This window comes from Vanellus vanellus (genome assembly GCF_965231255.1).
Source record: "Vanellus vanellus genome assembly, chromosome: 10".
In the NCBI taxonomy this organism is placed as follows: Eukaryota; Metazoa; Chordata; class Aves; order Charadriiformes; family Charadriidae; genus Vanellus; species Vanellus vanellus.
Genome location: NC_138915.1, coordinates 1,010,674 through 1,030,400, shown reverse-complemented (window position 1 = coordinate 1,030,400; position 19,727 = coordinate 1,010,674). Strand labels below are relative to the sequence as shown.

At 52.8% G+C, this 19,727-nt stretch overlaps 1 protein-coding gene across 1 annotated transcript in view; it reads right to left on the bottom strand.

Annotated features, from left to right (window-relative positions):
• LOC309675836 (H(+)/Cl(-) exchange transporter 5-like) overlaps positions 1–6,049 on the bottom strand; it is a 33,820-nt gene extending 27,771 nt beyond the window's left edge. The window contains exons 1-2 of the mRNA XM_082488239.1: positions 5,986–6,049; positions 3,043–3,192 (exon numbers count right to left, since the gene is read on the bottom strand). Coding sequence (XP_082344365.1) covers positions 3,043–3,192; positions 5,986–6,031 — 196 coding nt within the window. The 5' untranslated portion in view covers positions 6,032–6,049. The remainder of the gene's footprint in view (positions 1–3,042; positions 3,193–5,985) is intronic.
• Positions 6,050–19,727: the final 13,678 nt, after the last annotated feature.

Here is a 19,727-nt window from a genome sequence, read left to right as displayed (position 1 = left end):
AGGGTTGTCAAGCACTGGAAGGGGCTGCCCAGGGACATGGTGGAGTCCCCATCCCTGGAGGTTAAACGTGGTGCTGAGGGACATGGTTTAGTGGTAACCTGGCAGCGTTAGATTAACAGTTGGACTCGATGATCTTAAAGGTCCCTTCCAACCTAGATGATTCTATGATTCTATTCTATTCTCTGATTCTACTGCAACTCAGTGAGTTTCCAGTAACGCAGACAGCACAGTAGCAGGCGGGAAAAGCCACTGCAGTCCACTTTAAATCATTTTGACTGAAACAAGCCTGAAGCACTCCAAATATCTACGCTTTGGCTCAAGCTCTTGAAGAGCTCCAGCCTTTGGGAAGCAGGTGCATTCTTGCAAATACCAGTTCAGAACAAAGTTTCACAGCCAGTCTAGATCCTACACAAAGATATTATTCAACAGAAGCATCCTGTGGTCTGGGCAGCAGGCAAGGCTGGTGGTTCCCACCAGGGACCTGACACAGCATGAAAGTCCCGTCACTCATTACTCAAGGTCCATAAGGAAAGCACAGAGGAGCACCAGCTGCAAAATGCACTCCAGATTCACAAATCTACCAAGCAGCAGGTGACCATTCCTCCTCTGGTCCCTTGACAGGATCTATAAGCTCCAGCGGTGGCTGTTTTTTCAACTTGAGATGCCACCACTTTTGCAGGAGAGTTTGACAGTCCTGGAGAAGGTGGCAAGAGAGGGTTGGGTTCTGGTTCCAAAAGGTGTCACTAACTCACCCCCATGTGACAACTCAGCAGACAGCAAAAGCAGCAGGTCTCAGCCAGAGGTTTGCAGCCGAGTCCACCGCGGGAGAACCTCGGTTACCACCTCTCCAGCTCCGGTCAAGCCTGTGCCACCACATCTTCAGGCTGCGCGCCTGGCACCCAGACGTTGGCCAGCAAACGTTTCCTGAAGCCAGTAGGGGAAGTTTGCAGAGTGAACTGAAACCAGCATTCGGGCAAGCAAGTCTTTACCCTTTTACATTTCCTCTTTTCTTTCTGTATCACCCTCCCCCCGCAGACTTAACCATCCTGCCGACAGGGAAAGCCTCTCTCGGGGGAACCGCTCCTCTCTGCCACTGGCGTTAGGGCAGCGCTCCGAAGCACCACCATCACTCCAAACTGCACGTGCCAGTGGGGTGGACCCCTGCTTTTGTCACAGAAGTAGTCACAGGCCATGTAAACACCCTGAGCTGAGACGGGAAAAGCCTATTTAAGCAAGGAGGGAAACAAACAAGGGCTGTTTCAGACCGGCAGCAAAGCCAAACTCAGCTCAAGTTACCCAATGCAGCTTCTAAGCTTCATAGAAGTTAAAGAATTCAGCTCTTTCTCTTTAAATATTAAAGATGAGCACACATTTATCTTCAGACCGCTGATACCTCGATGGCTCTCACCAGCAGGTAAGAGAACATGAATTTACAATTCCATTACCAATATGCATAATGTGATTATTTCTACGTATCTAATTCTGCACATACTAGTAATTAATAGATCTTCAGGAGTAAATTTGGTCACAAGTCATTATTTCAAGCTCTGTGCAAGGAGTCTGAAAGCGGACTCCCAGACGTGCCCAGTTCTAAGTCACTTCCAACCCCCGGGTCAGGCTGGAGTGAGCGCACTGCCCAGGATCAGCCCCGCAGGCAGCTCCCACGTCCCAGCCACCCTCCTTCGCGCTGGACGGGACCCAGGAAACAGCACGCTTGGGGTGCAAATCTCACAGGCGTCCTCTCTGCGCACAGACAGAGGCTTTTTAACCACAAACCAGTGCTTATCACTCAAGAGTTAATGCAACCGCTACAAAGACACAGTGATCCTTCCTCCGCTTGAGCCCAAAAGCAGCGAGAGGGACGAAGCCAAGCGGAAAGCCATCACGTGCTCCTTACAGCATCTCCAGCAGCAGAAGAGCCGGTCATTTCGGCTACTGACAGGAGAAATCTGAGGAAGCTTGTCATCATCTGCAGTACCTGGAAGCGGACCACACAGCTGAGAAGCAAAACCAGAAGGATTTCTTTTTAATTTTTGCCCTACAGTAACCAGGGATGGAGGGCGAAGAGGACAAGAAGGTTCACGGGAAGTCACGGGGACTCGCAGTCTGCTGTCCAAAATTAAGTAGTTTTGCTTTTAAACTAATACGATAATTCACGCAAGCCAAAAAAATCAGGCAGATCTTGTTGTCCAGTGCCAAAGCTCAGCAAAACCATGCAGATTCATCTGTCCCCTGTTAATTTCCCAACCTCAGGCTCCGACCAGATGGTCCCTCTCTGGGCAGAGGAGCAGTGGCAGGGGAAGCCCAGCGTCTCAGGCTGCGTGCAAGCTCAGCACCAAACCCCTCTGGGCCATTACATTTCGAGATTCTCTTCACAACCTTTAAAATTACAGGTAAAGAAGAAGGGAAGGGGAGAGTCTCTGCTCGTAGCACAAACCCCTGGGAATGGCTTTGCGCGGCCATCACACTCACGACATCTCCCTCGTGGCATGGCCAGCTCTGCCCTACAGCAGCTCTTTCGGAAAACTCCAGAAAGGACTACCCAGAAGCTCTAAAAGCAAAGCGGTGGGAGAGGATATGCTACAGGTAATAGCAAAGTAAGCACACAGATGGGTAAGAGAGCAATTTTCCCCCCTGCCACATTACTGGGGGCACACAGCCTGAGATCCGGCAGCTCGGGTGCTGGAGACAGACAAGCAGCGCCTCCCCACCACAACAAAGTCACTCACATGCTTCTTGCAATTGCTGTTTATTTTAAGGACATTTTCTGCTTTGAGCAGAACACGCGCCTCCCACCAGCCTCCGTTACAAAGCAACACTGGGAGCCAAACGTGGCATGTGAGCAAGCGTTCGGCTGCTCTGCAGAAGTCTATTCATGGATGCAACGCAGTGCAGAATCCTGCAAACTATTCACACCGGCGCCGTGAAACAGAAGACTCGTCCTACGCAGAGGCCAGTGGGACCCATACAGAAAACATCAACATGAAATCCTGCCGAAAGCCCTTATGAAAAGCAGAAAGCTGAGAGATGCGTGGGTATTACCTCCCATCTCCCTGTCGAGCGGCGGGTCATCGTCTGCCATGGAGAAGTCCAGAGATGCTCCTGCTATTTCCAGCATATCTTCATCACTAGTACTGCTCTGGAAACTCCCCCGCCGATAGCCTTTCTGATCCATGGCCAGAGCTTCCAAACCTGGGAGCAAAAGGACATTTTTTTAGAGCACAAGCATGAAGATTCATTTTCTAAGCCAACTGGACTGACACCCACTTGTCGCTTTGTCCTGAAGAGCAGGAGGCCACACTGCTCTCCCCATGGGAAGGAGAAATGCAGCGATACCACCCAAAGTTCAGGCCAGAACAAGCAACTGCTCAGGACAAAACTGGATGTTCGCACCTCCAAGCAAAGCTCTTGCACTAGATTTCATATTGCCGCATGCCAGAAACAAACATCGAGTCCCAGTATGGCATCTGAACTCGACTGGAAAAAACATTCAAACACAGCAGCATTATGGTGCCCCGGTTCTTACACGAGAAGAAGTTTAGTAAACTTTGCACAGCCCCGCCAGGCCCCACAGAGGAAAATCCTCCCGTAATAAGGGATCCTACACACATATCCTCTACTCCTCAGCCAATCGCCTGCTGGAAAAGGGCTCAAACAGGACTAACCAGCTGCCAGCCACGAGATGGGCTTCATCAAGGCAATGAGACCGACAAACTGCAAGCATCCACCCCAAAAACCAGAAACAGCCCCCGTCGCAGCTGCCATAGCTGAGGGGCACTGTCCCGTGTCACCCCCCGCCACCGCTTGCACTTGGGTGCATCAGAGCTCCGCTGGAGGTGGGATGGGGAACGCTTTGAAAATTGAGCGTCACACAAAGCCCACTACCCGATAATGGCACACAAGTTAGCCCTAACTTCTGCAACGCCGATCTCAAACACAAGAGCAGCCCGAGCACCTCAGGTGTTCGTCTCTACAGAAAACCAATCATATTCCCAAGTTCTTGGTCTAAAAAGCCTCTCGAGGTATTTCCTTTTTCTCCTGTGTATTTCCCACAAAGACTGCGATTCAATTTCTATCTGCTGATCGCTACCAGGCAGAGCAAATAGAAATCCACTCTAACAGCAGGTAAAAGATGACTCAGGTCAACGCCACGTTAGACAAGGCAAGTGACATCCGCCGATGTATTTTTTAAATAATCTCCACGTGTGCTCTCAACAGGTTTACAATGACTTTTTTTTTTTTTTTTGGACCATTTCACCTCCCACAGAGCCCTTAGATTTCCTGCTGGCGCATTGTGCAAAGCCCATCACGGCGGAAGGATGCTCGCAGCGGAACAGCAGCTGGGGCGCTCTCCAGATGTGCCAAGCTCACCTACCTGTCCTCCTCCGAGATGTGGGCAAGCCACCAAAACAACCCAAGTGAACGACGATTCTTAACCACCTGCACATGAAGCTGCAAAATGCAATCTGGAAGCATGCTACTAAACTTCATAAATAATCTTAATTACGTACCCTTGACCTGCTACCGGACCTACCCATCTCAAGGAGCTCCCTGTGCCAGAGCACAGCACAGGACCTATTGGCTCTCCTCCTCTTCTCTAGGATGGCAGGGAAACTATGAAAGCACAAGCTCTGAAAACATAATAATAAACTAAATAGGAAAAAAAATATTCAGGTGTCAGCCTCAAAAATAACTCTTGCAAGCTGAAAGTGGGAACATTTCAACTTATTGAGAAGATGGGCCGCGTTCGCTTTTCTCTTGTAAACATATTTTTCAAGAGAGTTACAGAGGAACCAAATATGCAGCTCAGCCTTATTTCAGGAAGGGAAAAAGCCAGCCAGCATTTGCAAACAGCATGAATTACACACTCTGCAGAAAGCACTTCCTATTACAAAAAAACAAACCCACCACACCACACACACAAAAAAAGTCTTGGCATTGTCCAAAGTGACGCACTGGGCTCTTCGCTCAGCCTTACCCTGGGCAACACGATGTTAAGCAACATCTAAGTAACTTCTAAGCCCCTTTTATTCATTAAACTGGTGCAGAATACACCAGTAAAAGTGCTGAGCACTGGCCGAGGGGAGCTGGGTGTAGGGGAAGGATGTGCACTGCTGCCCGGCCAGCAGCAGGGCTCTGAGCACACCCAGAAACGGCGCGGGCTGCAGTCCTCCCTCAGCCGGCACAGGGAACCCAAGGCAGCAGAAACCCAGGAATTCAAAGCCAATATTTGCCAGCTAATGATAAAAATAATTAAGTTTCATTAAAGTGCTGCGGTGCACCTGTGGTAAGCTGCTCCCAGGGCGCCGAGCGGAGGGAGGCAGGGACAGCCCACGCACCCTGGCCGGGAACTAAAGAAACTCTCTGCTCACATGTCACGGGGCTCGTCTGCAGCATAACACGGATTTATGGGTATTTTCCAATACGACTCTCTCTGTGTGTATACATATATGTGGCAGGGGAGGTTTAAAATATGTCTGTATTCACATATTCGCTTTGCACAAACGGTGTAAATTCGTAGCCCTGCCAGCGGCCAAGCCCTTCAGCCAGAGCTGGCACAGTGTCACCTCCTGCTCCCCCCAATCCATCCCCAAATCAGTTCTCAATTCGAGTTTTAAAAAGCAAAACCAAGCCAAGAAACACACCACCTTCCAGCGGTGGCAGAGCCCGGGTAACACACAGTGCAGACACAGCACAAAAAGGATAGAGAAGATGATAATTCAGTGCTCACTTCTCTCCCAAGTCCTAAAGCAGCCCCTGGAAATACAGGTTTAAGTCACTTTTTCTTACAAAAACACTCCCTCTACGGGTGAGCAATGCCTTTCCGGGCTCAACCATGTGCATCAAAAAAAAAAACAAAAACAAACCTGTTCTCATGCTTATCTATGTTGTTAATTTATCGCAAGACTTCACCAGGCACCGGCTGCTTCTTTCCTACCAGGTCAGGGGCGCTCCGCAGGACGCCGCGGCGGCAGGCGTACGTACCCAAGGGCTCCCGCTGCGCCCCACGCTTGCGCGAGCGAGACGCCATCCTCCTCCAGCTGCTCCCCTTCGCCTCCTCTGCCTTCTTCAGTCCACCCTTGGTCTTCCCATGGCGGCCAAGCAAAGGGAAGCAATGAAGCTAAAACCCAAGGGGGGTCGGCCCCGCGACGCCTGGAAGTGACTCAGATGACAGCAGTGGCAAGGAGGAAGCCGGAGCACCCCGCGGCACAGCAACCCCCGCCCCGGCCACGACGCTGCCTTCAGCCCTCCCGGTGGTTTTCCATCAACACCAGACGTTGCAGCTTTTTCTCCCCATACCGTGCTTTGATGTCACTGGTGCACCCAGCAAATCTGCCACAGCACCCGTACGATTCCCACCGCCGTCACCCCTTCCTCTCTGCAGCCAGAGCAGCGGGGCAGGCGGGATGTGGCACCGGTGAGCTCCGGTACCGCCGCCACCGCGCTTGCCTCCGCAGAGCCCCCGGCCAGCGTTGCGGGGGCTCATTGCAGCCCTTCCAGCATACAGGTCCAACATTTCCCGAGTCGGAGCCTGGTAGAAGTTCCTGCAGCACTTCTTCCTCGCCGTCAGACGGGGGACTCGGCTCTACCAGCACCACAAAGACACAGCTCCAGGAGAACACAAGTCAAAAAGGAGAAGGGAGTGATCCTGCCTTCGGGAGTCATCGGTGCTGCGGGGGAAGGAGCCAGCTCACCGCCTAGTGGTTACGGCATGTGAAAAACCAAAGCCCAGATCACAAAACTGTCCTTTTTTTTTTTTCCAGAGATCAGCACATCTCAGCTGAGCTTCGACAGTCCAGGGCACCTCCTCCTCCCCTGCCCCACAGCATCTCTTCACAGGGGCAGGCACATCCCTCCCCACGGTTACCAGATCCAACTGTACACAAATAAGGAAAAAAAAAAATACAATAAGCCAATTGTGACCGAAAAAAAACAAAGGAAAGGAGAGAAAAATATATCATTTAGCCATTATGTCAACACTCCAGGCACCCGGCTGGCAGCCAGCAGAGCAACGCTCTCCTGCAACGTTATCGCTCCCGAGGCTCACCTCGCCCTTAAGAAAACCTCATTTCTTTTCCAGAGCAGAGGTGGTCACTGCACAAGAGAGAAGCTCCAGTGTACTGGTCAACTAAGTGAGCTGGTCTGGATTCCGTCGTACCCCAGCCCATGAAACACGTCCACCCTGCCAGGCACGGGCTCCATGTGCAGGCTAAGTGAATCGCAACGAGGGCCAGGCACTGATCTTAAAAAAAAGAAAACCAAAACACCAAAAAAACCCCATCACCAAAAAACAAATAAGACAATTGTCATTTCTTCTTCAGCCGCTAAAAAACTCAAACCAGAGCACGTACAAAGTCAGAGGCGGCATTCACAGAAGAGCTCCAAGGTTTTCATCCCTCATCTGAAAACAAATGAGGGTTCAGATACCGGTGGGACCCTTGAAAGCACCATTTTGTAGCTTTATAAAAGAGACGGTGCCATTTTTCCAAGCCATTCCTTCCTCCAATTCTCCAGGCTGTCTGAAGTGACCACAACCAGTCTCCCCTCCCGTATAGATGAAACCACACCAACAGCTGAGCTGATAACCAGAGGATTTCTTACACCATCTTGAAGTCCCCTTCGGGTGCAGTACATGACATATAAATATCTTAGGGAAAAATTAAATATTCTAAAACACGTTGCTGTTACCAATGGCTGGGTTCCACAAACGGCACATAAATCACTTAACATAAGGGTTCAGCAGCTCAATTAAGTTAATCACAGAGTTTCAGAGTTGGAAGGGACCTCTAGAGATCACCCAGCCCCACTCCCCTGCCAAAGCAGGGCTGCCCGGAGCACATCCCTCAGGACTGCATCCAGGCGGGTCTTGAACATCTCCAGAGAAGGGGACTCCCCCCCTCCCTGGGCAGCCTGTGCCGGTGCTCTGTCACCTGAACTGTAAAGTTTTTCTGTGTATTTGAACAGAACTTCCTGTGTTCCAACTTGCGCCCATTGCCCCTCATCCTGTCCCTGGGAACCACTGAAAAGAGCCTGGCTCCATCCTCCTTCAACCCACCCTTAGATACTTGTACGCCATAATAAGGTCTCCCCTCAGCCTTCTCTTCTCCAGGCTAAAGAGTCCCAGCGCTCTCAGCCTTTCCTCATACGGGAGATGCTCCAATCCCTCAGTCAGTTGCCCTCAACGTGCCTTTTGCCACTGCATTTGAAGTGGATGGTCCTAAAAGCATTCCTTTACCTACACTCACTTCTCGCTGCCCGCCTGCCCGTTTCTCCTCTGCAGAGCAAACAACCGCTTCATCCTCCAGCGTCAGTCCACTCCTCCCGTTCCCCTCCTCTCCCTGCAGATGAGAGCTGCCTTCCTGGGGTGGCCAGGGAGGGCTCGGGGGCTAGCCCAGCGCTAGCACAGGAGCCGGGGACTGGAGAATTGTCCCTCTGGGGCTGGAGCAGGCGGCACGGAGCCCCAGCACCGGCAGGAATCTGCCGCTCCACGCGGCATCTCGTCCTCGGCGGCTGCGGGAGCACAGGCAAACAAACACGGGGCGAGCTGTTTGTACTGGGCAAGGGCTGTACGGCCAGGCTGGCCCGGAACAGCACACGGGTTGAGAGAAACTGGGAAATCTACCAACACAAGCCGAACACAAAGACTTGAATTGTTTTAGGGCTCGTTTGGGGTTCTTTTGTTGCTCTTTTGACACGTACTCACACAGGCCCCAGGGAGACAATATTCCCTGCTCCGGTCTGACGTCCTTCCAGCAGGGTAACGTGTCCCGTCACATTTCACCAGGTAACACCAGACAGCAGCACACAAATCCTGCGGCGTTTCAGGTTTCCCCGGCGCTTTTGTTCACGGGGCTGACACAGCGTGTTACCGGCTTCGCCGCCGCCCCGGGATGCGGGTGTGCCGACGAGTGTCGGTGTGCCTACAGCCCCACGGCATTAATGCCGCACTGGGATCACCTCTTCTTGAATTATTCATCGTTGCACACAGCTGACGCCACTCAGCCCAGTGCAGCGGGAAACTCAAGTGGAGGCAAACATCAATCACAGCGGACGTCATCCTCAGCTCGCAGTAACTACACCTGGCTTCCGAATAAAGCCGTGTTCCGGGGAGTGGTGTTAATAGAATCACACACGCTTGCCCAAAAAGCATATCTCCAGAAGCAAGATGTTCCCATATTTCATTTATTAGATTAAAAATCCCCCCCAGTCATTCACCACTGATTAAAGAAACGGCTTACTGCTGCAGATACAAGGGATTTCTAGAAATAAGAGAAAAAAAAAAAACAAAAAAAACCCAAACCAAAAGCAGCCCATTTCTCCTGCTTTACCCAGAATCTGCACAGCTCACATCAGCCACATGCAGCCGGTCAGGAGACGTGAGGGAAGCAAAGCACGCTCTCTGGGCACGCTGCGGGAAAGCTCCTTGGGTTTCTCGAGAAGGCAGCTTGGGTGGATGTTTTTTTTGTGTGTGTCGGTTTTCCTGGAGGAGGAAGAGGAAAGAGGAGAACAAGCAGCCAAAGGCCTCTCTCCTGGCGTTTTCCACACCATAAGCATGAAAACGCTTAACACCTGCAACACAAGAAGTTTGAACGGCTTTGAACTGTTCAGGTCAGTGAAGAAATCGCTATTTCTAATCATAGAATTAGTGAGGTTGGAAGGGACCTTTAAGATCATCAAGTCCAACCATTAACCCACCCTGATAAAAACGCCACCACTCCTAAACCATGTCCCTAAGCACCTCATCTACCCTTTTCTTAAACACCTCCAGGGATGGGGAATCCACCACCTCTCTGGGCAGCTTATTCCAATGTTTAATAACCCTTTCAGTGAAAAAATGCTTCCTAATATCCAACCTAAACCTGCCCTGACATAACTTGAACCCATTTCCTCTTGTCCTATCACTTGTCGCCAGGGAGAAGAGGTCAGCTCCCATCTCTCTAAAACCTCCTTTCAGGTAGTTGTAGAGGGTGATAAGGTCTCCCCTCAGCCTCCTCTTCTCCAGGCTAAACAACCCCAGATCCCTCAGTCGTTCCTCATAAGGTTTGTCCTCCAGACCCTTCACCAGCTTTGTAGCCCTTCTCTTGACACGAATCGATCCAACAAGAACACAGCGCTGTGTCTCGTGAAGATAAAGACCTCATTACTCAGATGGAAATCAAGAAAGTGCCGAGTTCTTCCACCCCAACTTTTACACTAATTCACAACTCGTTTTCCCCATCAGGACCGGAAGGCACACACCTTGGCAAAGGCTGTGTACAACCCTCCAACACTGGTATTTGCAAGAAAAGCTTTGAGAGTCATCACAGGCAGGAACACCGCGCACACTGCTCCTCATCCCCGGGCACCTGAACAGAAATCAAACGGGAACATGCTTTCCAAGTCATTGGGGGGGGGGGGGGGGGGGCAAAAAAAAAAGCAACAAGAGAGTAGGATGGGAACTCTGGAAACATCCGGCTTTCTGATGGGAGAACAAAGGCCAAGGATATCCACAAAGTGCCCAGGCTCGTTAGTGCCATTACAGAACCAGAACTGGCCCAGCCACCCGCCTGCCACCCATGGAGCTCGTGGGCCACAGGGAAGGCAAGAGATGGAGAAGAGCAGGGGGAGGTTGAAGTCCCAGGGAAGATCCACTCCCGAGAGTCACCCCATGAACAAGAGGTTTCAAGAAAACAGCTGATATTCTCACCACAATCTTGGATGAAGACTCTAAAGCCACCTCCTGCCAAAATCTCTGGTCTTAAACTGGATGACAACCCAAGCTGTCCCCACGGCCAGCTACTTCCCCAGGAGTGCTCCAGGAAGCAGAGCGTCCCCACGGCCCCCCCCGTTGCCGTTAAGGAGGTTGGCTTCTTCTTGGATGACAGCTTCCAAGGCGAGATGGCCACAGACTGTGCTCCAGGAGCTACAGCCCAAGTCCGTGCTGACGAGACGCGGAGAGGAGTCAGGGCTCCCAGACCCAGGGCAGTGAAGGCGCTCAAGCGGCTGCAGGACCTCCCTCCATCCTCGCCCCGTGACGGGGTGCGGAGGGACCAGCCCCAGGACCTGCAGCTTCAGTCTGGCGCAGTGCAACACACGGCAGTTCACAGCAGCAGATCCAGATCAAAGCAGCCACAGCACATCCGCCCCAAAAACAAGTGGAAAAATGGCTTGGATACGAGATGAAAAGATCTTAATACGGAAAAGTCTTCAAGGCAGTGTGAAAAGCAATAGTACTGGCCAAATGTGGTTTTTATATAAAGCATTCTTTTTCCACTCCATAGTCGGGAAGTGGAGAGTATACGCATTACCCTCATTTAAACCCAGACATGCTTCAAGGCTCAGTAATATTTCTCAAATGAGATCCCTGGTACTGCAATAGGCAGATCCCCAGAAGCAGTCTAGCACGACTCGTACAGTCTATATGCTAGATTAGAGACTCATATTCTCTCCCTTATTCCCCAAAACAGCTCCTCAAACACCTCTGCAGCCGTACTCCCCCACGGTGCGCAGCGACACCCGGCACCCACCCGGGTCCCCTGCGCCACACAACACACAGAACGGCTGCACACCCCGCGCGGAACAGCTCGCCGGACAGCGGTGCTTTTAAATACTGCTCCTTTTGTGTTTACCCCAATAGGGCAAACAAGAAAATAATTTATTAAAAGGCACAGATCGTTTTCTACTTCCCGACCAAAATAAGTCACTGCAGGCACAGAACCAGTGTTTCGTAAACTCTTTGTCACTTTTCAGGTTAAAATTGTAACTCCTCGTAGTCACACACTATTCATAACACCGTAACCACTCGCTGTGCAACACCAACACGGAGGGTCTTCACTTTTGGATTAAATGGCTTACAATCATCCTCTTCTCTCCACATCTGGTACGTTTGGTTATTTTACTGGAACTCAAAAAGGAGAAGAATTTGCTGTTACAGAGCTGAAGTCCTTCAGATCTAATGGAGAAAGCTTACACCCAAAACTGCGTCAGACAAAAAAAGCCAAATAACCACTGATAAAATATTCTCTCTCCTCAAACACCATAACTTTTTTCGCCACTTTTCCTTTCCTTCCCCCCCCCCTTTTTTTTTTTTTTTTTTAAGAATAAGGACCATCATGGCTACAACAGCAAGATATCAACAAATAGTTCCAATTACGTTTTATAGTCCAGTTTAGTTTCAAGCTTGCATCAAGTTTCAGCTGGAAAACAGTCATTTCACATTTTTAAGTGCAAAGTGCCATATCTCTTCCAGCAGAATACCTGATCTTTTTTGTTTGTTTTTATGCGACACTTCACAGCACACCCTGAAATTCAAAAAAAAAAAAAAACAAAACAAAAAAAACCCAAAAAACCACAAACCCAACAAAACACAGTATCAGGTTAAGACTTATTTTGGGGAGACCGCAGTTCTGCTTCTTGCTTGACAATCAACAAAACTCCCAAATTACTGAAATACAGGCTACTACAGACTTAAGAGAGGATTTGCTGAGGCAGAATGTAAAGCACCCAACTTGCACAAAATCCTCGGGGAGGAAAGCCTCCCCGTCACGACGGTAAGGGGGTTACAGGAGGAGAGCCGGAGCCCTGGCAGGAACCGCCACTAAGGAAAGAATTTTTCACAGCAAGAGTGGTGGGGCATTGGAATAGACTGCCCAGGGAGGCGGGTGAGTCACCATCCCTGGGTGTGTTTAAGGGAAGTTTAGATGTGGTGTTGGGGGATATGGTGTAGGGGAGAACTTTGTAGAGTAGGGCAGATGGTTGGACTCAATGATCCCACGGGTCTCTTCCAACCTAGACAATTCTATGATTCTAAGCTTCCCCAGGGAGCTGGTCTTAACGATCCAAAGAGATGCTGCCAAATTGCAGGGAGCATTACAGCTGGCACGCACCAAACGCCACAAAGCGGCCAGCCCCCGAGCGCTGAGCACACAAGTTACCTTTCCAACATCTCCCTCTCCATGAAATCCATCCGAGCTGCTCGACGCCTGCGATGTAGCTGGTTTTATACATTTTTATCAAAGCAGCGGATTTCATCCCGCTCGCAGGCACCTCCCCAGGCTGGCTGGCTATTCGATCCAAAGTACACACACTCTTTCCTTGTACAGGCGCTAGATGTTTTTTAAAAACAAACAGAAGTTCCTGAAGAGAGGGGGATAAAAATGGCATTTTGGAAGTATTGAACTGCAGCCCAACAGGTCTGAAACCCGTTGCATTGAACCAGAACAAGCTGGCACGCAAACAACGGGGCTAACTCGCTGACCGCAATATTGAAGCGGCTCTCAGGGCTCATTGAATTTCCACAGATGGTTCGGCCTCCTACAAAACCAGGACACACATTCAACAGCTCACCTCCCACCCTCCAACAGCAGGAGCCGCAACATTTCGGTGTCCAAATGCTCCGTAGCTACCCACGACGCCAGCACCCTCAAGATACACCACGGTCTCCTTATCCCCTTTGGGAAAAATGAAATTTGGCTAGAGGTTAAAGCAGCTTCGGCCGCTGAAATAAGCGGCCTGACCCTCTACTTAATTTCCAGGTTCTGGGGAAGCACCGTTAGGAGCCGAGCCTCGGCGGCGGCAGCACACTGGCCTCATCCACGGCAGGCAGCAGAGTCACCACGCGGGTTCGTTAATGGACACCACGCCTTTGCTACAAAGCGCTCTGGAAAATGCAACCGCACACACATTTTGTCAGAAACCCTTCAGTGTATTGTCATGCAGCACTTAAGAGATCCAAGGCACTAAATACACAGGCAAAGGATTTTCCCTTTATGGATTAGGGTTCTTACAGTCTCACGCAAGAGCAGAAATGGATCGCCACTGACTGCAGCACTATTTCTTTTACTTAAAACTTTTTTTAAAAGTGATATTGTAGCAGGTGTCATTAAAAAAAGAAAAAAAGAATCAAGGTAACTTTATGTACCCTTTGTAAGTCTTACTGCAGTACCTAAATTCTTGAGAATTTTCTGCTTAAAGTAAAAACCCATGAAGGGCCAAAAGGACTATTAAGATGAAAAATCCGGGACAGGATGAAAATCTCCCAGCCCCCAAAAAGCCACCGGTTGCCTCTACCCAACTAAAGCACTTGTCTGGGTACTCTTATCTCCCCTCACTCTATTACCCAAGCATGCCTGCAGCGTCCCTTCTCCTGAATAAAACACAGATACATCCACTGCGCAGACAAATCCAAAGTTCCCTCAGTGAGCTGCTGAAGTTGGACCAAAAAAAAGAGCCGTACAGAGACAGAAGGAGCTTCCACAGCAGCCGGCTCTGTCCTGGAGATGACCTGATTCTGCCCTACGGCACAGCCGCTTCTTTCTTCTCCAGGTAACAACAGGGTGCTGCAACAGCCAGCGCCGCCGGAGACAGTCTCACCCACTCCTCGGCCTGGAGAAACGAATGGCCGTTGAGGAAACCCTCGATGGTTTCACCCTCAGGATGCAGGGACATGCACCCACCATCCCACCCGCCAGGGATGGCCGTGCAGAGAGGGGGACAACTACGAAACACCACCAGCGGCACCGCAACAAGCCCTGCAACACGAGGTACGGTGTCTTCACACCATTTCGCAGCATCCAAGCGTCGGCCTCAAACCAAAAGCGCTACGCAGACAGCTGCGGCGCGACAGCGATGGGCACGCAGCGCCGCAGAAGTCCGAATGACGTGGCTTTGTAGCTGCTGCTACCGAGGAGGTGTGGATGCGGCCAGGGTTACCTTGGCTGAAGCGGTGGGCCTGGCGGGTCTCGCGCAGCAGGCTCCCCGGGGCCCCTCGCCTCCTCTGCCCTCGGACGCTGCCCAAGCTACACCGAGGAGACAGGTGGGCTCCCACGCTCAAGGGACTCACTCAGAAAAGGATCTTCCAAAACCAGCAGTCCTTCAGGAACAACTGCAGGGGAAGCTGTGCTGCATAAGCCAGAGTTGTCATTCCAGAGGGAATAATTAAAAGCGTGACGTAAGATGCACATAACTATTCAAACCCACGCTGTCAATTCTGCACTGGGGCACTCAGACCTGAATCCAAACTCCCAGACAAACCCGCTGGATGAGTCCAAGACCAGATTATGGCAACACGAGCCACTGCCAGCCCTCGCCTGGCTGCGCACGCAGTCTGGGGCACCAGCCGCCCGGTCAGACTTCATCCGCCCCCAGAACACCCAAACAACTTGTGATATTCCATGGCTGAACTCTACCCCCGAGCAAACACGCTCAAGGTGAGGAATTCTGGGCATCAGCTTTGCCTTCCTTCACTAGTGACCAGATCCAGCTGCAGACACAGCTGGTGCCACCTTCCACACCAAGGATGGAAGAAGAAAACGAGGAACCGTGGCAGAGGGAAAGAAATAATACGGTTGTTGGGGAAGGAGGAGGTGGGTGAAGGTGGACACAGAGCAAAGGAGCAGAAGAAGGAGATGAGCCTTCAGAGCCCACAGAGCTGCAGCAAGCACCTTGATCTAGGGGGAGGATGCCACCGCCACCACCACCACCACCACACAGGCACGTCCTTGAAAATGCTGTTCCCAGGTAAAAAAAGAAAATTTGTGTACCTCACCCTGCTCTTAAAACCCCCGTTCCAAATCCAGGCGGCGGCAGCACGAGCTTGGGTGCCACGGGAGATGCTTCCAGGCTTCTCAGCAGCAGGAGACCCACCCCAAGCACAAAGGCACCCGCCACCGTCCCACACCACAGCCGCTGCACCCCGGCACCCTCAGGCTTCCCTGATTTTTGAAACCCTTGTGTTGAACTCTGCTGCCGACGGCTCGTGGGACAGTCACAGCTGCCATCCTAAGAGCTCGCGCCACAATTCCTCCCACTAAACCAGTTGTTCGTGAAGAGCAGCTCTTTATCCAGACAGCAAGCGACTCTGCGCTCTAATTGCGCACCGCAACGTGACAATTGCACAACCAGCTTTTTGCCGTGCTAAGACATCCAAAGCCGGAAGAATAATGTATCATTAACAGATATTTCCTGAAATATTGGTGTTACAGCCACATTTTTTACTCAATTACCAGCATCATGGCTTTTTTTAAAAAAGAAAAAAAACAAAACAAAAGCCAAACTGGATCAAATGAAAATCAGACAAAACAATGCTGGAGAAGGACCAAAGAAAATTATTTAGGTGAAACGAAAATCTTGCTTCGCAGCATTACCCAGTCCTGAAACACAATGGGGTTGCCGAGAAGACATGGCAGCAGAAAGCAGCGACATGAGTGTATGGCGAGGGACGCGAGAGAAAGGAAAGGTACGTCTGCATCGTGCCAACTTCCCAATGACCCCCTGCAAAACGCAGCAGGAGAAAAGAGGCATAAGCTTTGGTATTTCAGGGCCCATGGTGATTTTCTAACTTCTGCAGCTCTCCGATAGCTGAAGATCATGACCCGTGAATCCACAGAGAGACCAAAGGAAACTTGCTGTTATGTTTGCAAGTGTATGCTGCATATCAGGGGGTTAGAAGGTGCAGGGACAACACAAGTCCATTAAAAAAAAAAACAAAACAAAACAAACACTTTTGGTTGGGTGCTGGTCCCAAACCATTTCAGCTTCTGGAGTTACTAGGGAACAACTGTTAGTGACAACACCACAAAACCTTGGGCAAACCAAAACCAAACCTCAAAAGATATTTTGGTGCAACCCAATTTAAGTTCACATACCACAGGCTTTCACCTGTTGCCGTGCAGAGGGCGGGAGGCCATTTGAGAAAGAAGCAGCTCAGCACGGGCCAGCAAAAAGACGATTTGTCCATTGCGTCCCAAAGAATTAAAAACAGTTCACCGTTCTACACAACCATCATTCAAGCAGTATTTTAAAAACAAAAATAATCCTGTTTTCAAGTTATTCAGGGAACAAAGAGAGTAAGTGGCGCAGAGCTGTCTGACAGCCATGTGTCCCCACTACCTCGCAGATGCCAGTGCTTGCAGTCCTGCCCCACTGCCGCCAGGAGTCCAGAACAGAACCACCAACACCTGGAAAATTATGAAGTGTGCATTTCACAAACACCTGCTTTGCACAAGCGTAAAAAGCTAAATTGTTCCTTTCATTCTGGCTGCAAAAATATTTGAAGTACAACCTTCAAGCCTAAAGAAAGCTTTAAAACTTGGACAAATAAAAGCGCACAACATCCAGAAGCCAGTGACACACATTGTATTAAAGGACTCTCAAATTCTGGCTGCCCTATTTCTTGCCCCATCTACTCCTGGAGGCTCTTTCAGATGCGAGTTTTCCTTGAGCACCCAAACAGACTGAGAGACCCCAGCTCTGCCCATGCACGCTCCAGCGGAGGCAGACAGAAAGGAAAACGGGCAGTGCACTCCCCAGCAGCTCATCCCACCGAAAAGGGGGGCAGCCTGCCCGCCCCCCCCCCCGGCGGCTCATCCCACCGAAAAGGGGGGCAGCCTGCCCGCCCCCCCCCCCGGCGGCTCATCCCACCGAAAAGGGGGGCAGCCTGCCCGCCCCCCCCCCCGGCGGCTCATCCCACCGAAAAGGGGGGCAGCCTGCCCGCCCCCCCCCGGCAGCTCATCCCGTTGCCACACGCTGCCCGAGGCCCATCGTCTGCTCTCATCACCGCCGTTCACCCACAGGAGAGGCCAATCGTGATGACGAGAGGATCATTTACCCATCCAAGGGGCGGCGGTGGTACCTTCCCCCAAGGCTCAGCTGCTCCTGCCTTCACTCTGACGCTTCTTGGAGCTGCTGGAAGAGAAAGAGTGACTTGCTCAGGCGAGAAAACACAGCCAGGACGCGCAGCCTCTCCCAGCACTGAACTGGGGGATGGGGCGGGGGGGGTTAAGCATCAGCAAGTGGCGCTGCAGGCACCTCTGACACTGGACTCGTGACACGGGGCACGGAGAGCACCGCTGCCCGCCCCAGGGAGGCGGGAATTCTCCCAACTCCTATTCGCTTCAACTTTCTACGCCGGCTTTGGCCAAAGCTGCCGCTGCCCACCTCCCGCTGCCACATCGGCACCCTCCCTCCCGCTGCCAGCGCCGGGACGAGCTGCCGTGTGTCCCGTCCCGTCCCCCGGGGGTCAACGGCACCTCAGCAACACTCAGGGCGGGGGCGGGAAGGGGCGGTAGGCCCACACCGCCCGGGCCCACAGTGGGCCCACACCGCCCGGAGCCGCGGCAGGCCCACACCGCCCCTCCCCACAAGTTCCCCGCCCCTCCCCCCAAGAGCTCAACTCAGCCCCGCAGCTCCCCCGGGCCCGCCCCGGCCCCTCGCCCCGTACCGCCGCCGCTGACGGGCCCCGCTCCGCCGCTGAGGCCCGACCCGGGCCCCCGCCGCCGCCGCACCTGCGCGAGGGGCGGCTCCGCCCACCGAGGGGCGGGGCGAGGAAAGGGGCGGGGCGGAGCAGAGGCGCTCGCGTAACGCCCGCCCCCCCGTTCTTCTCTCCGGGCAGGACGTATGCGCAGGCGCATTGCGCTGCTGCTGAAGCAGGGGCGCGCCTGGCCGGCGCCATTTTGAGTGTGGGCGCTGGGGTCTTAAAGCGGTACGGCCCTCATTCGGCAAGGCGGAGCAGGACGGTGTCAAGGGGCGGGAGGGTCCCTGCGTGAGGCCACCGTGAGGCCATAGCGCAGATCGCACCGTCTCTGTCCCGGTTCTGCCGTACCCCCTCCCCCATCGCTGACCCACCCCACCGCAGTCCCCCCCCCCACCCCCGCCAGCAAAGACTCCCCATCACTGACCACCCAACACTGACCCCCCCCATCGCTGACCCCCATCACAGACCCTCCCATCGCTGACCCCCCATCACTGATCCCCCATCGCTGACCCCCCCATCACTGACCCCCCATCACTGATCCCCTATCGCTGACTCCCACATCACAGACCCCCCCATCACTGACCCCCCATCACAGACCCCCCCCATCGCTGACCCCCATTGCAGACCCCCCATTGCTAAATCCCCCATCACTGACCCCCACCCCCTATCACAACCCCCCCCATCGCTGACCCCCCCATCGCTGACCCCCCCATCACTGATACCCCCATCACTGACCCTCCGCCACAGCCCCCCCTGCCCCCCCAGCAGGTCCCAAGGGTGCTGCTGAGATGCTCTGCCCCCCGCCACCACCGTCACCCCCGCTGGGCCCCCCCCATGCTGAGACCCTGGGGAAAACCCCCCAAACCCCCATGAGGACCCGACCCAAACATCTCCTTCTCTCCCCCGAGCTCAGCTCATCTGACACCCCCCGGCCTGGGGTGGGGACCCCTCTGTGGTCAGACCCCTCGGGGGGGACGGTTTTGACCCGGTCTTAAAAATAAATGTCCTCCTGCCCTCACCCACCCTCTGCCCTGGCCACCACGGGGGGGACGCGGGGGACACGGAGGGGTCCTGAAATGCCTCCAGCTGGAGAAGCCATCCCCGTACAAGACGGGGCACCCTCCAGCCCCCCAAAGTCTGACTGCGGTGGGAAAATGCTCACGGGAACGGGAAAATTTCCAGCTCCAGGAATGCTTCTCCCACTCAATCCACTCAATACCAAGAAAAGACGTTGGCGGTTCCTGTGACCCGCGGACAAGCTGTCCCCCGGCACCCACTTGCCCGCCTCCGTGCCCCCAGGAGGGGACCTGGGGCGTCCCCTGGGGCAGAAAATGCGTAAGATGGAAGAAGGGTGGGTTTAAAACAAGGACTCAACATCGGGAAAACGACTTTTTAGCCCCAGGTCTGGTCCTGGCTTGTGGCGTGGCCGCAGAGGACAACCTCGCTGACACCACCCTGCCCCCGGGGCCGGCGCCGGACCCCCCAGCCGGGGCAG